Below are 23,017 nucleotides of genomic sequence, written 5' to 3' on the forward strand. Positions count from 1 at the left end.
CCAGCTATTGCTCATTGTATTTTGGTTTTAGATAATGATGATTCTGTGAGGTACAGGGCTCGGTTTATTCTTACTGCACTGATGTCTTTGGGACCATTATAGTGGTGTATTTCTGCATGTATTTTTATGTCAGCCCAGGCATCTTAACTCACAGTAACATTATGCAGAAAGTAAAAATTTAAAGCGTAATTAATATTCTTTAGGTGTTAAGGCAATGCACACTTTATCCACAGTTTTAATGTTCAGTGGAAACATTGATTTGCTGAATGGCTGAATACCAAATTAAAACAGACTCCAAAATAAATATAAAAATAAATATAGTTTATTATATACAATATAATAAAAGATAATAGTCTGCAATATAATAAGAGGAAACGATACTAGTTAGCGATGCATCAGTTCATTACTGCAAAGCATTATAGTGATTAAGGAAAGGATACATCACCAATTAACACCTTAATAACATAATCAGGTGCACACTTTGGCGGGGAAGCCCTGTTGCAGCTAGTGCCAGGAGTCTCTTGGTAACTGGGAAGGTCCTATGTGGTGTGTCCACCTGTAGGTGAGGCTTCTGACCCAGTCCCAGAGCTTTCCTGCCTTTATACTCAATAACAAACAACTTAGTGTTTGTAAGCTCTTGAATCTGGGCCAAATGCAGGTGTGCGCTGTCTCCGTAAGGTCCACACATGCCCGGGATGCTGGCCAGATGTCCGAGCGTGGTCGAGTTACTGTCACGACACAGATGCACACAATATATTATTGTCCGGACGGTCCTGCTCACATCCTGTTTGTACTGGGTGGAAGGCCTGGGACAAATATCACCTGTTGAATGCAATTTATATTTGTCCTTGAGCTCACTGCTCAATTCAAGCAGTTACTTATTATATACTTGATTAAAGGCTTTTTCATAAGCAGTGATCAGTCATTGCTCAATAAACATTTATACCTATTTTTGTATTGATTCATACTGTATGCTTCATTATTAAACAAAAAATATTGAAATTTCAGATCTTCCTGCCTCTCATTGTTTCTTAATGTATTTTTATTGCAGCCATTGCAGGGATGGAATAATGAATTGTGATAACAATGTAATAGGTGAGTGAAGAGAGAGAGGGAAAAGATACTGCTATTCCAACAAATATGTATGTATCTTCCATCTCCATGGAACTCCTTATCTGTAGTAGAAGACTGTGCAATATGTACAAATTAATAACTTGCAGGAGGGCTCTGTAATTGTGGAATTATATATTTGTGTGATTGAAAGCAAGGCTGGTGCTAATGTAAACAAGCTTAGCTGCATGACAGACAGCAGAACTTCAGTTGAATAAGGGTTAGCTTCACCCCATGAAACATGGTTGTAGGAACTGAACACTGTCAGTAACTTTTCAGGTATTTTTTCTTTCCCCCCACAAACCTGAGTAACTGAAATGTTATATATTTTATAGATTATAATTATAATATATAATATAATATTTTTTTTGTCATGCTTAAGAAAAAATGTAACAAGTGCTTTTTCTGTTACAATATATTTTATGTCATTAAGTATTATGGTCTGTACTTTCTTATGATGCTCCTTTTACTTCAGTGAGAAAGACTTTTATTTGAGGTTTCAGTTCTAGAATTGCCAACTCTTTGGCCTTTAGCAGAAATCTGTTCCCCATGCACTTGAAGGTTGCAGTGATTTGACAATTACCCAGAACCTCTCTCCCTAATAAGTAAATAAACAAAACCCAGCAACCAATGAAAAACACTTTAAAACACTGCCACCACTTCAGGCATTTCTGTTGCACATGCACAGTATGCTCAGCGCAACACAATAGCAATTGTGCAATAGAGTTGTTTTGTTAGTCAGTGGCTCCAGCCTGGAAAGTCACATCCATCCCTCGGACCTTTTCTTGAAATATTTTTCTTTCTGTTTCTCGGTTGGTAGTACTTTGCATTTCTGTTTTGGAGGGCTGATTCCTGACTAACTGTTTATAAAGTCATGCCCCCTACTGAATGAATATATTCATTTCAGTATTTTGTATGAGACTTGTAGGGGTTCTATGAAGCCAACTATGCTCAGGAGAGACAGTCATTTGGATGTGTTACTGAATGTTACACTTTTGTGTTACATATTCTTACTCTAAATGTTTTGCACACCTTTATGGAATACAAGATTTCAGGTGTGAAGACTAATGTGTTTGTCAATTTTTTTCCCTCAGCACATGGCTGCCCAGTTGGACAGATTTACATTAACTGCAGTAATCCACAAGTTGACCCCGAACTCAGCAGAGAGAGAACTTGTGAGAATCAGTTGCTAAACCTCACTTTCTCAGCACACCTTCCTTGTGTTTCAGGTTGTGTCTGCCCACCTGGGTGAGTACAGACAGATTTGCATCTTTTGGTGCACAAACATAGGTGACTATCTTCAGTGGTGACTTGAGTCCTAAGAAAATTAATTCTTCTGAGGACGTACCACATTTCTGCTTGGAGAATTTGAGGTGTCAAGGGGTGAGCATCCAACTTGTGAAGGCTTACCACACAGTGATATGGGCCACTGAAGGCATAAGAAGTGGTAAACCAAGAGACAGGTGAAGCCAAAGGTCTAATACCTCACAATAATAAAAACAAAATAACAGGAATATAGAAAGGACATTGACATGATTCAATCCAGTCCCTGTACTTCAGCAAAATTGTGTCTACCTAGATACTTTTTTTTCAGATATCTAACCTCTGTTGCAATGAGCGTTTTATGATCTTGCCAATTTGTTGTGGATCCTGATTTATGATCACTTAAAGCAACTTAACAGAGCTCAATGGCAAGGTTCACTCTATTACTTACTACATGAAGGAAACACACAGAGGAAAACCAAGCTAAAATTGATTTAGAATGATTTGCGCAGAGATTGGAGGTGCAAAAAGGTAAGGAAGACACTCCCATTGAGTCACGAGGTTCAAAATGGACCCCCTAAACTCCTGATGAAGCCTAGGTGCAGCTGGATCCAGACTTAGTCCTAGATTTGGTCAACAGTTTATGTCTAAAAGATTGTTTTTGATGAAAGGATTATGTGTGTACACCCAATTCTTTATGTCACTTAGCTAAGACTTCAAAGTTTCATCGTGCTTATTCCCAGTTCACTTACTTCCCATCTGGACATCTGATGTTAGTTCACTCTGAAGTTAAAGCCCTAGATCTCCTGAAGCAGACTCTCAGACATCGGGTTTTATAAAAATAAATAATTTAATAGTGTGATGCAGCAGGATCAGCTTGGGCTGGATGCCTCTGGAGAGGGATGGAAGGACTGGAACAAAAAAATCCCTGGGCCATTGCACCCTTACAGACTGTTCACCTGCCCCTCACGCACTCTCCTCACATGTGCCAGTGGTGACTCTGAGCTGAGCTCTTCCGATGCCTTCTGATACCTTACTGGATTCCTTCACTGTCTGCAAACAGGCCGTTCATTATCTTGTCTAGTTGCAGGTGCTGTTGTTGGTTGTAACCTTGAAGCCTCCTTATCTTCTGATTTATGCTGGCTCTGGAGGCCCCTGTTTTCATTAAGTAGGTACATATTCAGTAAATCTAAGTAGAAATTTACAGCTTGCAGCCTAAGGCTTTGGCAAGTTTAGGTATTCATGCTAAATAAGTAAAGCTAAGCAAACAGCATACTAAATCACACAATGTTATAACTCTAAGTGATTAATTCTATTTCAAACTTACTTGTTTAAGATATAAGACTAGTATTTCTTAACACTGAGAGGCATCCCTGCTCAAGGGGAGAGTTGCCTGGCATGCAGTCTAGTTATCATCCATGGAGAACTCCGGTTGGGCTCATCCAACGATCTGTTGTTGGTAAAAGATCTCTCTGCCTCGAGGAGCAATTTTGAGAGGCGTCCCAGCTCAAGGGGAGATCACTGCCATGCAGGTGCCTAGCAGGGAGAGCTCAAAGAAGGCTCACTTAGGCAGTTGTATTTATGGAATAAAATAGTTGGCTTGTAGTCAAATTGTGTACAATGGGAGAGGTATGCACGAGACTCTTGTACCCACAATGTTCTTTGTTTGCTCTGTGCCTTTGAGGGCTTCCTAGAGGAGTTCTGGGCATGGCTCAGGCATTTACCTCCTTTGGAGCCTGTACCATTAGGCATTATTTTCAGTGTTCTCTCTCTCAAAAGGGTATTTTTTGTCTCAGGCATTTATGCTGAAAATGTGCAGATGAGCTGTTGTCGTGTTTTGGAATCAATCACTGTATTGCTGAGAGATTTTTTTGAATATATAAATAGCAATTATGTGTTTAAGTTATGTTGGTTTTGATGGGATTTAGTCTGTTAAGCACATAGTTTGCAGTTTTTGAGTATTGTCACTCTAAAATTACCGTTTATGCCTTGAGAGCCTCCTCAAAACAAAAACTAAAAGCCACATGTTCAGTTGAACTGGGTTGAAGTAGTTCAGTTGAGGTCTGTGGACTCACACTCCTGGATGTGTAGGTTTTTGTGTCATAGTAAAAGATTGCTACTCAGACTTCTGTGTTTTACATGGAATGTCAAATTGTTCACATGAAATGGAACCTGTAATTAGTCTGACTCACAGTATGGTACCACGGTGAAAAAGTGCATGGTAAGGTAGATTTTGAAATTAACTGGAGGCAGACATTTTCAGAATTGCAAAAATTCATCCTGTTGGAGCTGGCTGATACCCTTCAAAGCCAGTGGCTACTTTCAGCGGCATTATATGGCAGGCAACTCAGCAGAGAATAAGAAGTTTATATGACATATTTTGCTATGCAAGACCACTGAGATTGAACTTTTCTACTGCTTCCTGATGTAGGTTAGTTCTGGAATTTAAGCTATTAAAATGTGTTTTAACATTGGAAGGCTTAGAGTCAAGTATCAGTGCTGTCAAAGCTCTGACAATACATTTGTATAGTTACAGGAGGCAGAATTTTATAATTTTCTAGAGACAAATACAAAATTAAGAAGTTCCATGCTTTTTATATTTAACTTTGGCAAACTTAATTCTGTTCTCCTATGGCTGTACACTGCCTGTAGAGATACCGACACAAACTTTTTGCTGTTTTTTTGTGGGGAAAGGGTCTTGTTTGTTTTGTAGGACAGTGCTTAAGGTAGAACTAGGAAATGGTGTCGCAAACCCAGGATTTGAACCAGGAATATCAATCTGTACTGTTGAAGTAGAAATGACAAAGTATTTATTTGCTTCTATGTACTTAACATTTAATGCCAGGTTCTGACTGGTAGGAAAGTGCTTATTCAGTGTTTGAGGGACACTTCCCAAACAAAGGCAAGGGAAAAAGTTTCCAGGTTCTGCCAGTCCTTTCATAGGAAACTTAACATGGCAGCATCTCGCTTCCATGATCACGAACTGCATGGTTTAGAATATAATGTGTAATCCAAGAATCACGTGTCTTTATTTTAAACTAAATTCACAATCACTGTAAATGCTGTTCAGTTCTTTCCCTTACAGAGTTACTTGAAAGCTAGTCAAATCTGATGTCTTTTTAAATATTTGGCACTGGTGGTCCTATCCTGCATGTATATTTATGTTTTTGAGATTGCTTTAAGAAAAATTAAGATGGTCCTGAAGGTGTGTGTGTTTTTAGGTGTGCTTTTAGGAAACACAAGAGACTTCTGCAATGTATTAATTATGTGAGTTTTTTAGAGTACTGTATTATTAAAGTAACTAATACATTAAGTTGCTTTTGAATATAAGCTGTTGGATCTGAATATCCCTAATGTTTTAAGTCACTTACTGAATTCACACCCCAATGATTTGTACTGTAGATTGACCACATAAGTCAGAGCAACACTGTAAGCCAAAAACAAATTGTTGAAAGAGAAAAATGGAACAAATACCATTACCTTCAAACAGTAACTTATGCTATGTTCATGGCGGTTCCAGTAGTGCAGGATTTGTATGCACTGTGAATTTGTGCAGCTTCAAAATCCCTCTTCTAGGTAATCAGTTCTTACTGGTGAAATATAAAACTGAGGTGACGTTTCCACTTTACAAGGGTAAAACAGCTATGGAATTTCTTAGATCTTAACGTTAGCTCTTTACCTGAAATCTTCAGTTTCGTTCCTTTATTCATGCTTTTGTTTCTGTTCTTGATCTTGCATCAGTTTAGCTTCATTCATTATCATAATCAGTTTAACATGTTTGATTAGTTTTAGCTGATTTAGGCAAACAATTAAAAAAAATGTAGTGTAGAAAACTGAATATGTCACAGTTAAGAAACCTGTATGGGAAGCTACATTTTTTCAGGAAGGATCTTAAAATCTTTTTAGTGGGATGATTATTCTTCAGTGATACCATGAAAGATATTTAACACAGAGAGGGAAAGAACCTGTATTTGCAAAAAGTGGGGTTAAGATTTCAAGAGGGCAATATTTTCAGGCTATTTTTCTGATACCTGGAGAGTGAAATATTCTTTCAAGTACTTCACTATTTCTAGCTTTCCTTCTTTGTTGTGCTTAGAGTACATTCTAGAGGAACTTGCATGAAATGTAAATTAAATACAAAAATAAGTAAATCATAGTGAAAAGTAGCAGTTGTCTGAGTGTGATTCATTTGACCTCCTTTTTAATCTGCAGTGAATAAATCAGATGCAAGTAACTATGCTATAAATATTTAAACTTACAGATCATTCCCATTCTATCGGTTACAGTTCTTACAGTGTAAAAATTATGATCATATACTTTGCCTCTGTTTTAGAAGTGATTGAGATAGAACACTAATTCTCTGGAACACACATTCTGATGTTGTTCCACTCTGCTTTGCTGACATATTTAGTGATTTTTAAGATTTTTATTTGCATTTTTTCTGTTTTTCATCTGTCACTGTTTAACTGCCTATTTCCTATATTTCCATGATGCATTCCAGAAAAGTAATATTCTATTTACAGCACAGTTTGTAATTTTTCAAGTTCAATCTTTGAAATACACTTTCCACTTCTGGGTTGTGATGATCCAAATGATTTTTTTCCTCTTGAACTGTACCAAATATGCATGATTTGACACGTCTTTAGTGAGACTGCAGAAGAAACCAAGAGAAAAGACAGAAAGAGAGAAAAATCAGTAGTTTCTTCCTATATTTCAGCATACTATGTGACTTGCTTACCACAAATGGACATATGCTGCTTTGTGCCTGTCCTGTTCCATTAATTTTTCATGGTCTCCACTCAGATTGATAATGATCTCTGAAACAGTCAGCTTCTGTTCATTGTTCCTTATAACTTGCTCTTACTCTTGCTGTCAACAAAAACAGTCACTTTCCTGAAGATACGTACTTGTGTTTTCTCACTTCTCCCTTTGATTTTACCGCTGACTGCAGCATGAGTTGGACTTGGCTGTTCTGAACTTTATATCATGTACAGTATAAAAAACTGTACTGTATATAAAATGTATATATTTTTTCAAACTGACAGTTGATGGTTAGCTGGAGTTTTGGTGACTATGTGGTACTGATTTGTGTGGGTGTGTGTTTTGGAATTTATTAATCATATCACTGCAGTGGAGAGGCCACAACCACGTTGCCTACGTAATTATTTCACTTAGTTCAGCAACATTTTAGAGCAGCTTCCCTGCTGTCCTTCTGTGATCCAGTAGTAGTGGTGAAGGATTCATGTAATCCTTGGGGCCACAGGAAGGAACCAAACTCCATAGTGCAATGCCAAGGATCCTTGGAAAGGATTTGCAAATGTTCCCTGTGCATTGTTCTAGGAGGCACACAGAAATGAAAAAGGACTGAAAATTTTAACACAGGATTTGTTGCTAAAGGATTACCTTACAAGGCTTTTGAAATATTAATTGTTCTGAGAGATAAAATGTGTCAGTATTACAGGTTTATCTGATCATGATATAGAACATTCAGGCTCTACTGGATATAATGAATCCCATGTCTTTTATAAAGCCATTTTCCCCCTGTTAATGTTTTCCCTCTCTGAATAGAGGGCCCCTCAATAACCAAAGAGGTCAATCTTTTAAATATATAAAAATACTGGAAGTTACAGAACTTACAACACTGAGTAACATGAACAGCCTTGCCTCATCATGGAGCAGTGGAATTGTTAAAGTGCATGAATTAATATTAGTTCAGTCCAGGTAAGATGCACACCGTGAATTCAACCAGTGATGTCTGATACCTGTGCTAATCCTATTTTTATCAATTTTGGTTTTTTCTGATGGATTAATTTTAATTACAGCAGGTTCTAATAGCACTTTGGGGATTAAAGAGAGGACAAATGTATCTTTATAAAGTGTAGACTGAAGTTGGGCAGGTAGTTTCTGCTCTTTGCTTCCTGATCTTAGTTGATTCTCTGAAGTAACCAACAAATGAACCTACAATGAAGAATGGATTAAAATTTGTAAAACTGAGTATATGTCATTAAAAAAAAATTAGTTATTAACAGATCTTTCTTTGTAAAGGCAATTTTCTTCTTTATGTGAGGTTTTAAAAAGTATTTTTATATAACTAATAATCTTTCAAAATATCCCTACTAGAAGAGAAAACTGAACATTAGGTGTACACCAGCTATATGTTCTTTTTATCCCTTCCTTGTCAAGCACCTCATCTGAGAAAAGCTACCACAAGAAAAGGACTGTCATCTTTTTGAATCTTCAGTTTTATCTGCTACTCTAGGAGTTGTGATTATAAGCACAAATTTATAGTATTATTCTTGAACTGTAAATAGCTATGCATATGGTTATTTGTGTTATCATGAGAACCTCCTTTGAAGGCTGTGAGGATATTTCTGCCAATAAAGTTAAGTATATTTGTGATTGCTTGTATGAAGGTGCCGATCATATGGAAATGCATAATTAATTTTGTGCAACTAGGATAGCTCTTCTGATACTCACTAAATTATTCACAGAGCAAGAGGTGTAACTACATCTGTAGGAAAACTATGCAGCAAAATGGAAGCTCTTTAAATCGGGTGAAGAAATGAGCAAGAAAAAAATCCTCATTTAAAAATTCTTAGAATAAATAAGCCACTGATACTTGATAGTAAGAGCACATACCATTAGAGCAAAAGGATGTGATGGCTCCTATATCTCATGGAAGATCTCTTGGCTTTAGTTAAATATAAGTTAATTGGCTGAGTTACAAGAAATTTGGTGAGATTTAGAGGAGGTCTGGAAAATCTTAGTTTTCCAGACCTTAAAATTTGTGTTAATGAATAAGTTTTCACAGGATTAGTGGTTGAGGGCTAGTGCCTAAAGTGCTAGCACTTACTAAAGATACAATATTCAGTTACCTGTGAAAAGACATCACAAAATTACTCATATATAATTATTAATAAAATTGTGCCTTTTCAGTTTCAGAAGACTTTAAATATTATATGTTTTTCAATAATAATAATGCTAAAAATGTAAAAGTTTAGGGAAATATTTTTGTATCTAGATACCAGGTGTACTTCTACTGAATGTATATTTTTTGTTCTTTTTTTGATAGTCTTGTTAAACATGGGGATGTGTGCTTGGACGCAGATGAATGTCCATGTTCATGGAAAGGAAAGGAATACTTTCCAGGTGACAAAGTGATTTCTTCCTGTCATACATGGTAAGCAGAGATCTGTGTAGGTGTTTATTTCATTTTAGTTGTTTATGTATAGACCGATTATTCCTTCATGTTTCTTAATCATAAATTTCACACCAGAGTCTGGTAGTTTACCCTAGCTGTTTACATTTGTTTGAAGAGCTATTGAAGTGACTTTTTTTTAAGGTTTGTTGTTTCAAGGAACTTTTACATACAAAATAATAGCTATTTGGGATTCCTTTTTAAAAAAGCTTGACTTAGAAATTTTTTTTTATTATTATCAAGGTAACCTAATTTAATATTCCTTGACCAGTGTTCTGAAAGTGCTGGTACAATCCTTAAAAAATATTACACCTGAATGACATTTGTTAAATCTTTTTACTTACTCATTTTCACATTTAGCATTGAATCTGAACAGTCTAAGGACCCAAAACGTAACCCTGTGGCCATAAGTATACTCCCGCTACAGTGATAACTTAAGGAGAGTATTGAGCAACATCATGTACTGAGCATAGTAACAGATAAATTAGTTGCCAATTTTGCGTGTGTGGATAACTGATGGACCAGTTGGCTTTTAAAGGAAGTGTTCCAATAGACAAGGGTTGATAGGATCACTCAAATGCATGCAGAAACCTACTCCTTTTACTATTCAGTGTTGTAAATGCAGCACATACCCTGTAGCTGTGTTACTCCACAAAGTTTCCTTGAGCACTCTCAGTAGAACATGGTTCACTACCATTTCAATAAGCTTCATAAGAGCTTAGATGTGAAAATATACCACACCTACATGATCCTGAAACAAACTTGTTTCATGGTGGTCCCTGCCTGTTTTCTCTTCTGACCACTATTGAATGTTGCAAGTTGGCATTTAGCAGCACTCTCTGTCATACCAGAGCCTCAGAAAATCAGCTGTACTGCCAAACACCAAGATACTATGGTAGTGGTGTAGCCTCCAGCTTCTCAGCAGAGCAATTCCTTCCTTTTGTTCCTGTCTTTTAGCTTACCAGGAACATTTAACTGGTGTCACCTGGTAAACTACTGCTCCTGGCCTGCACAGCTCAGTATAACCTAGAACAGTGAAGGCTTGTCCAGTCAGCACTAATCACTGCCTTGTCTGGATGTCGTTGCCCCCTCCAGCCTTGTGCTGACTGCCTACCTCTGCCTCTCGTCAGGTCCTCAGTATCTGCTCTAGAAGATATTTGTAGCCCTTTGGTCGACTGGTGAAGCGACTTACAAGCCATCTCCACTGGGCAGGCAGGTAAAGCGACCCGGGTTATTCACCCCCTTATTTCCAAAGGCCTCTCCAATTGGACCTGGCGTGGGATTGCTTGCATCAGAAAGAACTATTATATCCCATTTAATCTGTATGAGACTTCACCAAAGGCAGCAGCAGTGCAGGCAGAAAGACTGGATATTTAGCCTTCTCTTTTTTTACTGAGGCCAGGCCCATTAATTCATGTACAAACCCTTAAGGTTGTCATGGCTTTTCTAGTCTTCCACATCCAGAAGCAAAGACAGGTTAGTGATAATGTCTTTTTTGGCAATCAGTTGCCCACTGAAAGATGGGAAGTCTGCAACAAGCTCTGCTTGATACAAAGTGTATAAAGTCTTTGAGACTGCTGTGTGTGTATGCAGGGGTGTTATTTGATACATCAAGGGAAATGTGCATTTTTGCTTGTGCAAAGTATGAGAATACTCCCATGCAAATAAACCCACTTAGGCACTCCGCAGTTATAATGATTTCAGTGTTTTTTAGTGTACAGAAGTAGTGTTGATACTAAATATCACCTTATCTTGATAAGATTATATTAAATATCATCATTGATGTTTAATATCATCTTATAATCTTATTCATATCTGATCTAGTATTAGCAACATAACTATTAATTTGATTTGTCTATTGAACAGTAAAATGGCAAATAAAATAATTTCTTAAATGGCCAAAACTACCAGTGGAGCGCCACGAACTTTCAACCCAAGGCCTGGGGTCTGGCTGAACTGCAGTTCTAGGTTTCCCAAGTTTGGTTTTCAGTGCAGCTGACTGAATTTGTTATGTGCTGGTGAGATTAAACACAAAAAGTTATTACACTAACTGGCAAGGTAAGGTGGGTGGTGCAGTTAGCTATGCTGATTTGCTGTCATATGTTGAGACCGTTGAGCAAATGCTGGTTAGTCTCTGTGAGCTGCTGAATTGGGCCTTCTGTGTTCTTAAACAATTACTTATAGGAAATACTTTTATAAAAAGCTGGTCAAAGTTTGGAAGATGCTAGTAGTCTGCTTTTCCAACTAGGACTCTCTAGATTCTGGTAACTAAATGTTAGTTTACTTAGAATGAAACAAGACTGGTGCGAAGGACTTTGAAGACATTGTGTACCTCTTAAAGCCTTCCTTCTGACTGTAAATGTGGTAAGACTGAAAAAGAAAGTATGCTAAGGAGCTCCCTACTCTTTACATGTTAAGAAATGTTTCTTCACAAGCCTTTAACGGATCAGCATGTGGAGGAGGATTTGAGTAGGCTGGGAGTAAAACTAAAACCTAATGTCTCACAGAGAGCATGAGAAGCAGCACTTATTCTTTCAGTCCAAATATAATTTCTTCTATTTCCCCTCTCTCTGTTGGCTTCATGAGGTTCCTGCCTTAGGTATTGCTTTGAGGTGACTAGAGTTTGCTGGGCGAGTCCTACTGCCATCTATCTCCTAGTGCTTTGGTACAGCAAACACTTCACATTTCATACTTTTAACTTATTTTAGTCATGTGCTTAGTGTATTTGTATATGTAGTTATACAAAACACAAGCAGTGGGCCAAATCAATGATGGGATAAGCAGAGTCCTGGAAAATATGGAAAATTGCTCCAGGTTGGTGCAAGTTGCATGGTAAGGGAACAGAAGGAAACATGATGCTACTAGTAATTGGAGCTGCCTAGATTTTCTAGATAATTCCGGCTCTTTTGAAAACGTCCATGTTCTGACCCTGTCATATATGATAGCAATATGGACAGAAAAGGAAAAGTTATACTGACAAAAAGCTTCATACCTCTTGGTGCTTCAGTATGAGATGTCAAACATCAGTGATTCATCAAGTATTTCCATGAATCAGATTAATACTTTAGTTGTCAAATGTGAAGCACTCAATCAGAAAATTTAAAATTCAATATGTTTGAAAATAAACTTAGATATGTGCCAAAATTACATCATATGCTGTATTTAATTTAACCTGTATTGGTAAAATATACCTGTAGTAAAGCTATACCAGGGCACCAGCTCTGCTGTCTTTATCAAGGGAAGTTTTTTGTGTCCAGGTGATTTAGACACATAAACAGTAATATCTTAAAAATTACTTGTGGATACAGGAAATGAAGTTCTAGCCATTATTTGTAAATCTTACGTAATTTCTGAAAATGTTATTTAGATTGCAACAGGGTGATGCATAGACATAGTATCCAGTGCTACAGAACCTTGCTGTTAGGCAGTTACAAAGCAAGGGTAATTCAGAAAGGTCTGAACAGTCACTTAGTGTATGTGTGAGAGCTTTTTTTATGCTTAAGGTGGCCATAGACAGAACTTGAACTATTCCAGAAGCCCTTAAACTGTTAGGCTAGGGTTAGGGGATGATGATACCCATCTGAAAAAAAAAAAAAAAAAAAAATCCAACAACTCAAACCATGGTTCTTTTAAGGAACTTAAGCACCAAAATAGTGCTGCTGAAATTTTTCCTTTTGCACTTCTGTGAAATTCTCATTCAAGCGGAGAGTGAATAAAGACTGTAGTAGTAGGACACATTGGTTGTTGATGCTAAGATTCAGCTTGTATAGAAACAAACGTGTGAGAAGCTGAAAAAGAAACCTTTGTGGAGCATTACTGATCTGAGTAACTAGAGAATAAATTGTATTACTTTCAGATGGCATTTTTTGTTTTCTTGTTTCAACAAAAGAAATGCCCTTTCAGTGTCTATATATTCTGGAACCTATACATTCTAACAGAGAGAAACACAGACTTGTATGAGTTCAATATGTTGGGGTTTTTTTCCCCCAGAATATAAATTTATATATGCTGCTTCTAGTTAACATTTCAAAATGCTTCTGTCCATGGTCATCATACTTGCATGACTCTTGGTTTTTTGCTTCTCAGTGCAATAGCTGTAATCATTTGTCTGTGGTTACAGTTGATATTACCATTATTGGTCATACATTTTTCAGCATTTGCCAGCATGGATCATTTCAATGCACCTTCCATCCTTGCCCATCAATGTGTACTGCGTATGGGGATCGGCATTACAGAACGTTTGATGGACTAACATTTGACTTTGTTGGAACTTGTAAGGTTTACCTAGTTAAGGTGAGACTTTTTTGTAAAGCTTCTCTAAAACTGGATTTTAAAAGTACCTGTTAAAAATTACTCTTCTACTTATTTCCAATCTGTATGTTTTATTGAGTCCTATGTACTGTTTTTTAAGATTTGATGTTGCTTGGATTTTGAATCATACATAACATAGTTTTCTGCTAATTGAACTATGTAACAATATATGTATTTAAATTAGTATATTTTAAAGTGTCCATTTCTTTTTTTTTTTTTTTCTTCAGGGTACTTCTTCAACTAGTTTCTCTGTTATTATAGAGAATATTAACTGCTTTAATACTGGAATCATTTGCAGAAAAAACATTTTCATTAATATTGGAAAATCTTTTTTAATATTTGATGATGAAACTGGAAATCCAGTAAGTTTCAGTCTTTAACACTAATCAAAAGGTAGCATATGTACTTCTCTGGGAGTTTTTTCCTTTTGTAAGCAAAAAATTATTGTACCACTTAAGTAGCAGAGGCATAAATATATTTACCATGGATGCTGATCACATCTGGATTGTTCAATAGAAACCTTAAACAAAATCCTGTCTATTTCACAGAAATATTAGAAGAGATGATTGTGATTCTTTTGTTTAGACTTAATTTCTTTTAGTGTCTTAGGAGAAATATAGATATTGTGAAGTCAGTGGGAGTTTTGCTATTAATTCCACTAGAACTAGGAGTTTTGACTGGTCTGGAATGTATAGGAGGAATATTCCTATACAGTTGTAAAAAATAAATTACAGTCCCTGTTATATCCTCCACAGCCTGAATTTAATGTTTGTTCTGGCCAAACTGCAAACTCTACTGCCCTAAATATTTAATATTTTTAGTAATTTTAGTATAAGCATTTAGTATATTTACAGTTTATAGACTGACTATACAGAGGAAGTTGTGTCTCTTTGTATCAGATATTGTATAATTAAACCAGACATCTTAGTCCATGCTACAAATAATTTGGAATCTGATTGTTACTGGATGGAGAGAAGAATGCTTTATGTAAATAAGGTGGCAATCTGGACATATTTAGACAATTCCTTATCTCAAGAAGATGCTCCATTCATGTCTATACCTATCCATAATCAAAAAAAGCATGTGGCTAAGACCTTCTGAATACAGTGATGTATAACTCAGTGAAAATCATAACCAGGAACCCTAAGACTAATTTTTTACCTCCCAGAGGAACCATTAACATTTTAATCTTCACTCCAGTTGCTGTTATCGATCCTGTAAGTTCGATATAAAATCAACTTTTAAAATAGGAAGATCATAAAAATACAACATGGTTCACAATCCAAATCTAGACTTTTGTTTAAGCATTTATCCCTATGTGGCCTTCTGTCAGTTTTTGGACTTCTGTCTGAACTGTGTCGTTCATTTTATTTAGGTGTTTCATTTTCTGTCAAGTGAACATTTTGTGAAGACATTACATTATAAGCTGCCTTGTTTTACTTTGAACAGAGCTTATCTAGTTATATGGATGAACTACAAAAAATACAGTTATGGAAAGCTGGATTTTTCACCATTGTTCATTTTCCTGATGAGCACATCACCATTCTTTGGGATCAGAGAACAACAGTTCATGTACAGATGGGTCATCAGTGGCAGGTAAGTTAAAGTCAACACTCTTATTGTCATTTCTTTGAGGTATTTATGTAAGTCTTATTAAGTAAGATGTGTTGTCATTATTCAGAGAATAGACAACATGTCAGAAATTACGTAGTAACTCGGGCAGAGTCAAGGAGAGAAGCATTCAACTAACTTGTCAATTAAAATATTCATTCTCATTTACCTTATTTTACTTCTTTAACAACAGAAACTAATATCTTTGAGGCAACATTCTCCTTCAGTGCTCATTCCTTATATGACTGGAGCAGGTGTTATTTTGCTGAAGCATAAAAAAAGCACATAGCTAGCAAACAGGTCACTTCTCTGAACAAAAGATCAGTTTATTTCTCAAAGGCTTGGAATTACTTAGTCAAAAGGGAATAATATTGATGTTGTCAAAGTATTTTCTATAGCTTCATTATCACAAAAAGCTGAACTGTTTTGGCTGAAATGTAGCTGAAAAGGATGAAATTTTGACAAATTTACATCATGTGGAAATAGCTCGTGCTCTCTCTTTCTCTTTTTTCCTTAGGGTAAATTGACTGGATTATGTGGAAATTTTGATTTGAAAACAGTAAACGAATTGAGGACTCCAGATAATTTTGAGTTAACAAACTCGCAAGAGTTTGGAAACAGCTGGACAGCTGTAGAGGTACATAGTGAAAAGAATGTGTTTTCTAGTAGATTTTCTGCTGTTACATCATATAATTCTCTAGAATGAAATCAGAAAATCATTCCTGAAAGTATCAATAGGGCAGCAATGTAAATGGCAATATCAAGCGTTCTTGCAGATACCATAATCCATTGAGGAGAAGAAAATAATCACTGTTTCTTCTACACAGCACTATGGTATAGAGGAAGATGCTTTAGAAAACTCTGAATCTACAAGTGTTTTGAAGACATTGAACAGTAAAGTAGTAATTTTTTTTATGTAATGGAAGAATCGTGGGTTGACTTTAGCCTGTGTTGTCAGCTTAGCTGATCTTTCATAGCTGGAAAATATTTAACTGTGAAACCATAGCAATGGAAACAAAAAATACTCTTTTCATATGCTGTAAAGTTAAAAATTGAACTTTGTTAATGTCATGTTTCTGGTGGTGTTCATAGATATGTTCCTTCCTAGTAGTTAGAGTAAAAAGATCTGACTTCTGACACTTCTAATGTGTGTCATCCAAGTGAACTTGGTTATTTATGTAAGCTACGCTATTCCGGTGTAAGGACTGCAGATTGGGACTGCATGGCAGCTCTGTTTAGACTTAAATGTACGTATATGTTTTTCTGCTGCTGTCAGACAAATGAAACATTTCTTCAGATTATGTACTTTTCTGCAGATTATCATCCCCTTTTTAATTCCACATCTTAGTCTGGATTTAGTTTCATAAATGATGCATTTGTTTTGTGTTTTACATCTCTTTAAAAAAAAAAAAAAAATCCATGCTTTGCAAGTTCAAACACAAAGTGGTTATGAAACAAGTTTCTCACCTTGATTTTGCTTTCTGGTTAAGTGTGTTGACAGCTCTGACATTCGAAATCCGTGCAGTCTGAATCCTCTTAGAGAGCCATTTGCCAAGAAGGAATGTGGAATACTGTTAAGTGAAGCATTTGAAGCTTGCCATCCAGTGGTGAGTTGTGGTCACGTATAGAAAGATATGAAAGTGAACATATCACTAGAAAGAAACTACTCTTCAGTGTGCATCACTTGAAATCTTCATTTTGTCATCCCTAATGTAATAATTTTGACTACTATAGCAAAAGGGAATGCGACGAAAGTCTAACCCATACCTGTTCTGATTCTAAAATGTGAATGTTTAACTAGATCTGCTATAAGGACTATGTGCACTTAGCTGACCTAGGCAGTAAGCAGTGTTGGCACCAATTTAGCATTCTACAATAAGGGTAGTCCTATTAGTCCCTTCTGTAATTAATGCAGACAAAATTATACCCAATTTGTGTTATCTTTTGTTTTATCCCAAGCATTATTTACATAAGCATAGCCACTTACTTTATTTTGCTCAAAGATATTACATAGCATGCACGTTTTTCAGGCATGTTTTAAATAAATTGTCAGTTTCTTCTAGGCAGTATCAGGTGGGAAGAACTCATTCCTAGAAAAAAAAAAAAGCATATATCTCCTCACTCAGGCAACCACCTAAGGAAATAAATGAGCCATACAACATGTTTTGATAGTCAACAGTCTCAGGTTCAGTTGGAGAATGAGGGGGGAATGATTTCCAGAGCTAGGTTTTATATGGAAAATAACACATCCCAAGATGTTCAGGTAGTGAGACTGCATGCATGGCTTAAAGAGTGTAAGTGTCAGAAGGGTTCCTAGCAAGAAAGGAGATTTTGTATGAAAGATAACCAGGAATCTTGGAGGGTTGCTTTGTATATTATTTTGGAAGAAAGGGGAAAGCTGATGTTAAAGTTGTATTAATTTGATGTGGGTTTAGTCCACTGTATAATATAGGTAGCAATGGAGTTCTTAAGTATGTGTTACTCAAGTCTAAATCCAAATAGAATATGTAAAAATTCAATAAGCAAATTAGCATTGAAAGTTCTCTTTGGAATTTTGTCACTTAAGACTTAAAAATAATGTAAGTGAAAAGTCACAAATTTGCTTGTGAAATTGTCTAATAATATGAAGAGAATGAACCACTCTCATGAGAAGTTTTCCATCTACTTTGTCTTACATTTTCTGTATCTCTAACTTTCTTAACACTTCTGAGATTTATTGATTTGTGACCAGTTTAGAGAGGGTTTCTCTCATGAAATAAGCTTCTTTGTAGTTTATTATGGTTTAAGTATTACAAACCCATGGAAAACACAAGCTCACTTCAACTTCTTAGTGTGCATGTTCTTAATGGGTCATTGATTTAATTGTGTTACTGAGTACTGTACAAGATTTTATGATGTGTTCTAATAAACTGTTTTTCTTGTGTTTCAGGAGACATTTAAATTAAAATCTTTAATACTTCAAAGTCTTATATATTAAATTTTGAAAGAATCATAGCTTTGTATTGAGGTGATTGTTGCCAGTGTCTATATGAATATTTTTGATAAGTGGTATTTGTATTTCCAGATTGACGTCACCTGGTTTTACTCAAACTGCTTGACAGATACATGTGGCTGTAACCAAGGAGGTGACTGTGAGTGTTTCTGTACAAGTGTATCGGCATATGCCCATCAGTGCTGCCAGCATGGAGTTGCTGTAGACTGGAGGTCTCCTAGAGTGTGTCGTAAGTTTACATGACTAGCATTGCCAGTGGCTGCCGCTGCCGGCATTCATGAGACCCAGACCTGAAAAATCAATCACATTAAGTTGCCTGGGGCCATGAATTGATTCACGAAGCCACACTGGTAGGAAGATGAGTAGGTGACTTTCACTGCTCTCTGTGTCCATTTTGATCTAGCTGGATTATTTGCTGCTTTCCATGTTTGTGGGTGGTACTCTCCTGTTTTTAATGCCTTGTCCCATGATGTGAAAGGAAAAGTCGTGGGAAGTCTATCTTAGGATATGGCATGCATCCCTCAAACTAAAGTTGCAAAGTGAACAGCTCAAGTAATTTCCATCTGCGGGAGGACTTCAGTTCTTAACAGGGTCTAGGAAACATAGCTGCCTGACTGCTGCCCCAGAGCAAGTGTGAAATATAAAGATCTTCTGCAGAAAAACAAGTAGGTTTTTAAGCAAGACTTTGTCACTACCTTTGTATCCCTATTCAACAGTGCTTAGAAGTTGTAAAAAAACCTGAAGCCTTTTTCTATGGTACCTAGTGCAAATGCCTTAACAGGAGACAGTCATTTCCCCAAAGACATGATAAAAAAGTGCAAGAGAGAAAGAATGGAAGAAAACAAGCATTTTTCTGGCTTCACAGTTGCACAGAAAGAATATGCAGCTTGCTCAAAGTCACCAGGAAATTTGCCATAGAGTGGGAGGGTTACTACTAATTTTTGATAGAAATGGTACGTGTGCTTTAATGTGAGTATGGAAAAACAGCAAAGCTTAGTCTTAACCACTAGAGGTCACAAAAAGACAGCGGTGGGTATGTAAGCTTAGTATTTCCTGCTCGAAAACATTTTATTTAAATCAGTGTAGTTTAAATTATTTGTACTTTATTTAAAGCAGTAAAGTAAATATTTGGCAATAATGGTTTAATAAATGTTTGTGTATGATCAAACTTGGCCAAGCATTTGGCTTACCCTTTAATTGTAAAGGGTAATAGAAAACCTGTTTATCTGCAGAATGCTTGTAACTGCATTTCTTTTTATTTTATAGCTTATGATTGTGAATATTTCAACAAAGGTAAGCCCTAAAGGAGCTGATAAAATGTCAATAGACTCTTTGGTTTCTTTATATAAGTCTTAGTACTTAGTATAAAAATAATTGTGTTAATGAAAACAGTTGCAAATGATACATTATTTAAATAACCAAGATTCTGTTTTACTGGTTTCTTTTGCTTTTTCAAAGGCTTTTAATTTCATGATATTTTTTCATTTCTGGTCCTCTCCCAAGAATATGTGTTTAATTTTCATTTTATGGATCATGATTAAAGAATTAATTGATTAAGTAATTAATAGACTGTTCAACCCAGTAGTCCTGGTGGCACTTCTTGCTTAAGGCATACTGCAGTTCAGAACTGAGACCCAGTGGGTCTGTTAAACCCTTCTTGATCTACTGTGCAGCCTCCAGAGGGAGCTAGGTATTAAGATATTTCAGCTTTCTGTGCCCAAATAGGGAATAACTCCCCCGTTAGGTATTTCTGACCTAGCTTTAAGTTCCTGAGCAACAAGCGTTGCTGCTGCATTAGATTTAATCTCAGAGAGAGGTGCAAAACTTGGACCAGGTGCTAGAGTAAACCTTGCATGTGCGCTGGGTGCTGTACTGCTGTGTTAACACTGGAATCTCTATTCAGACTATTCTAAAGTCATAAAGCGAGTGTCTGCATAGTTAGATGTGACATACATTCAAGCCCTGCAAGCCAGCCTGATGTGAGGAACGGTCAGGAGTCCTGCTATTTATTCTATAAATCTCTTTATCAAGCTCGTATCACAGCCCGTCTATGCAGATGGTTTGTGATATTTTGGTCTTCTGTTAGACTTCACATAGCAGCAGCTCAACCCCAGAAAGATCTCAGAGAGGGACTGAGTTTAAATTAGAAGAGACCTGTGCAACATGCCAGGCCCAAAGGATAAGGCCAAGAAATTTACATTTTTCTGATATACTGACTGCTGAAAATATTTTGAGTGGGGTCAAATTGCTAATGCAGTGGGTTTTTCTCTAAATCACTATTTAAGCCTTTAAATTAATTTAAATAAAGGCCAGTTGAATATAAGAGGTGATTGTATTTCCTTTTTGGTTGCTTTTGCTTTATAAATGAAATACAGTCTGATACTAGATAATCTTAGTGCAGTTGTAACGGATTCAAAGTGCAGTGCCTCTAACATCTGCAGTAGTAGCAAAGTGAAGTTAGAGGATAACAGATACTTTTAAAGTGTTTAATTAGTTTTACTTGTTACTGAATTGTCACTGACAGAAATAAGTTGAAATAGTGGAGAGTTGTGCATATGATCAGCTTGTAATAAATATGGTTAGCATATACTTCTCATCTATGAGCTTCTTACTGTTTGCTAATCCATCTCATCTGTATTCAACACAGGATGTTTCAGAGCTGCCAATGGGGGAAAAAAAATCATCTCTAAGCTGAAGATTTTCTTTTCTACTTCAAATATAGTAGCATTCTCCAGAATTAGTTGGTTTTGGAGACAAACTGTCTTAGACCACAGAGAGGTTTAGTCTATGTAACTTTGTCATGAATCCAGAGTGAAAGAGTTGCAGTACTAGAAGCAGGAGCAGAAGGTTTTTGTTTTTAAGGGGAAATTTTCAGCTGGTAGCTGTGGTTTCTCAAGTTTTGAATGGACTTGAGATATGAGACTTAAACATATATTAACATTTCCAGAACGTTAGATGTTTTAAGTAATTTTTAAAATGTTTTCCAACTTCCTGCACTGAAAGTAACCAGGTATCACTGTACATGTTTAGGCATGGGCTTCTGTCCTAACTGGCCATTCATGCCTTCAGAATCTAAACCTCTGGTAGCAGTGCAGCCTCCTCAGAATTTCAAAACTTAACAAATTTTAAGATTAGGGAGAACCAGAACATGAGGGTAGGCTGCAAATTGCAGTCCAAACTTTTAACCTGTTGGAATAGATTTTAAGGGTCAATGGTATTAGCTGCAACTATCAGCTGGGAAGTTCTGGGACTCTTCTACTGTAGATGTATGCTAGCCATGTCCTGGCCTGTGGGTAAAATGGTAGTGAGGTGAATCGCTCACATGTGGTTTAAAATGCCTGGTTTTAGCAGAGAAGTTTACAAAAATAATTTCAAATAACATTTAAAAATAAACTCTAAAATACTTTTCTGCAGTGAAATTGGAACAAAGTGAGGAGGTGTGACATTGTAAGATTTGTAAAATAACTGCATGCTTTTGGCTTTTTTTCTTATAGGTAAAATATGAACATTTGTTTGCTTATGATGCTGATTTCTTCCTGTCTTACTTCCCAGTGGTTACGTTTGTGTATACACTGTTCAAGTTCTTTGATACCTGATGACAACAAACTTCTGTTCCTTGCAAAATGCCTCACACTTTGGACACTAATAAAATAGGTTTTCAAGAATAGTAAGAAATGTATAATCAGTTCAACCATACAAATAAACAATTTAGAGGGATCCCAGGGTGGTCTATAGAACACTGTTTACTTCTAAATCAAATAACTGAGGAGTGAGCTAACTTTATTAAAGTGACCATGAAACCGAAGTGAATGAGAGGGAGGAAAAGGAGAAGCTAATCTTGAAAACTGTAACTGGGTATTCTGGACAGTTTTCAGCACAAGTATTTTCTAAAAAATTTGACTTTGTTTTGATAGTCATTATAGTTTAGCACATGGCACCTAGAGCTGTTTTCAGAGTGAAGGTGTGTTTTTCTTTGTGCTGTATCACAATATTCAGGGCTCAAGCATTGTGACATTTGACATGAAAGGTAATTCTGATTTTTTTTTTTTCTTCCTTTAACAGCTTTGGGAAAGGGCCCCTACAAACTGGTCAGCTATTTGGATGAAGAATTTGTAATGGCGGTGAAACTGGTGGATGGTATTGTTTTCCCAGTGAGAGAAGAAGATATTGTTCCTGGACATGCAGTGAGCTTTATGCTGACTTCAGGACTTTATAAACCCAAAGCACATGGTAAAGTTCAAGTTGCTGTAACCTAGAGGCTTCCATAAGGCAGAGTAAATTCTGCCCTTGAATATAAGCCTACATTTAAGGATACACCTGGGTCAAAAAAATCTTTTCTTTACCTGTCAGTTGATTGTGTACCTTAACGTTTTCTGCCAAAATTTTCATGTGTTTGGTTTTAATTAGGTGATTGTGGCTCTATAAACAGATACTTTTAGATTAAAAACAACAGCTCCCTGCCCCAACCTTCAGAAGCACCAAACCAGTGGTGTAGCCCAGTGCTCCAGATAATGTGTTGCTTCCTCCACCTT

General features: G+C 36.5%; 1 protein-coding gene across 1 annotated transcript in view; it reads left to right on the plus strand.

The window, feature by feature from the left end:
• OTOG (otogelin) overlaps nucleotides 1-23,017 on the plus strand; it is a 106,571-nt gene that overhangs the window by 39,293 nt on the left and 44,261 nt on the right. Inside the window, exons 22-32 of the mRNA XM_074884401.1 lie at nucleotides 1,052-1,095; nucleotides 2,205-2,358; nucleotides 9,446-9,553; nucleotides 13,726-13,864; nucleotides 14,110-14,244; nucleotides 15,332-15,478; nucleotides 16,011-16,130; nucleotides 16,984-17,100; nucleotides 18,558-18,714; nucleotides 19,752-19,778; nucleotides 22,548-22,715. Coding sequence (XP_074740502.1) covers nucleotides 1,052-1,095; nucleotides 2,205-2,358; nucleotides 9,446-9,553; nucleotides 13,726-13,864; nucleotides 14,110-14,244; nucleotides 15,332-15,478; nucleotides 16,011-16,130; nucleotides 16,984-17,100; nucleotides 18,558-18,714; nucleotides 19,752-19,778; nucleotides 22,548-22,715 — 1,316 coding nt within the window. The remainder of the gene's footprint in view (nucleotides 1-1,051; nucleotides 1,096-2,204; nucleotides 2,359-9,445; nucleotides 9,554-13,725; nucleotides 13,865-14,109; nucleotides 14,245-15,331; nucleotides 15,479-16,010; nucleotides 16,131-16,983; nucleotides 17,101-18,557; nucleotides 18,715-19,751; nucleotides 19,779-22,547; nucleotides 22,716-23,017) is intronic.

The sequence above is a fragment of the Strix uralensis genome, chromosome 15 (assembly GCF_047716275.1).
Source record: "Strix uralensis isolate ZFMK-TIS-50842 chromosome 15, bStrUra1, whole genome shotgun sequence".
NCBI classification, from domain to species: Eukaryota; Metazoa; Chordata; class Aves; order Strigiformes; family Strigidae; genus Strix; species Strix uralensis.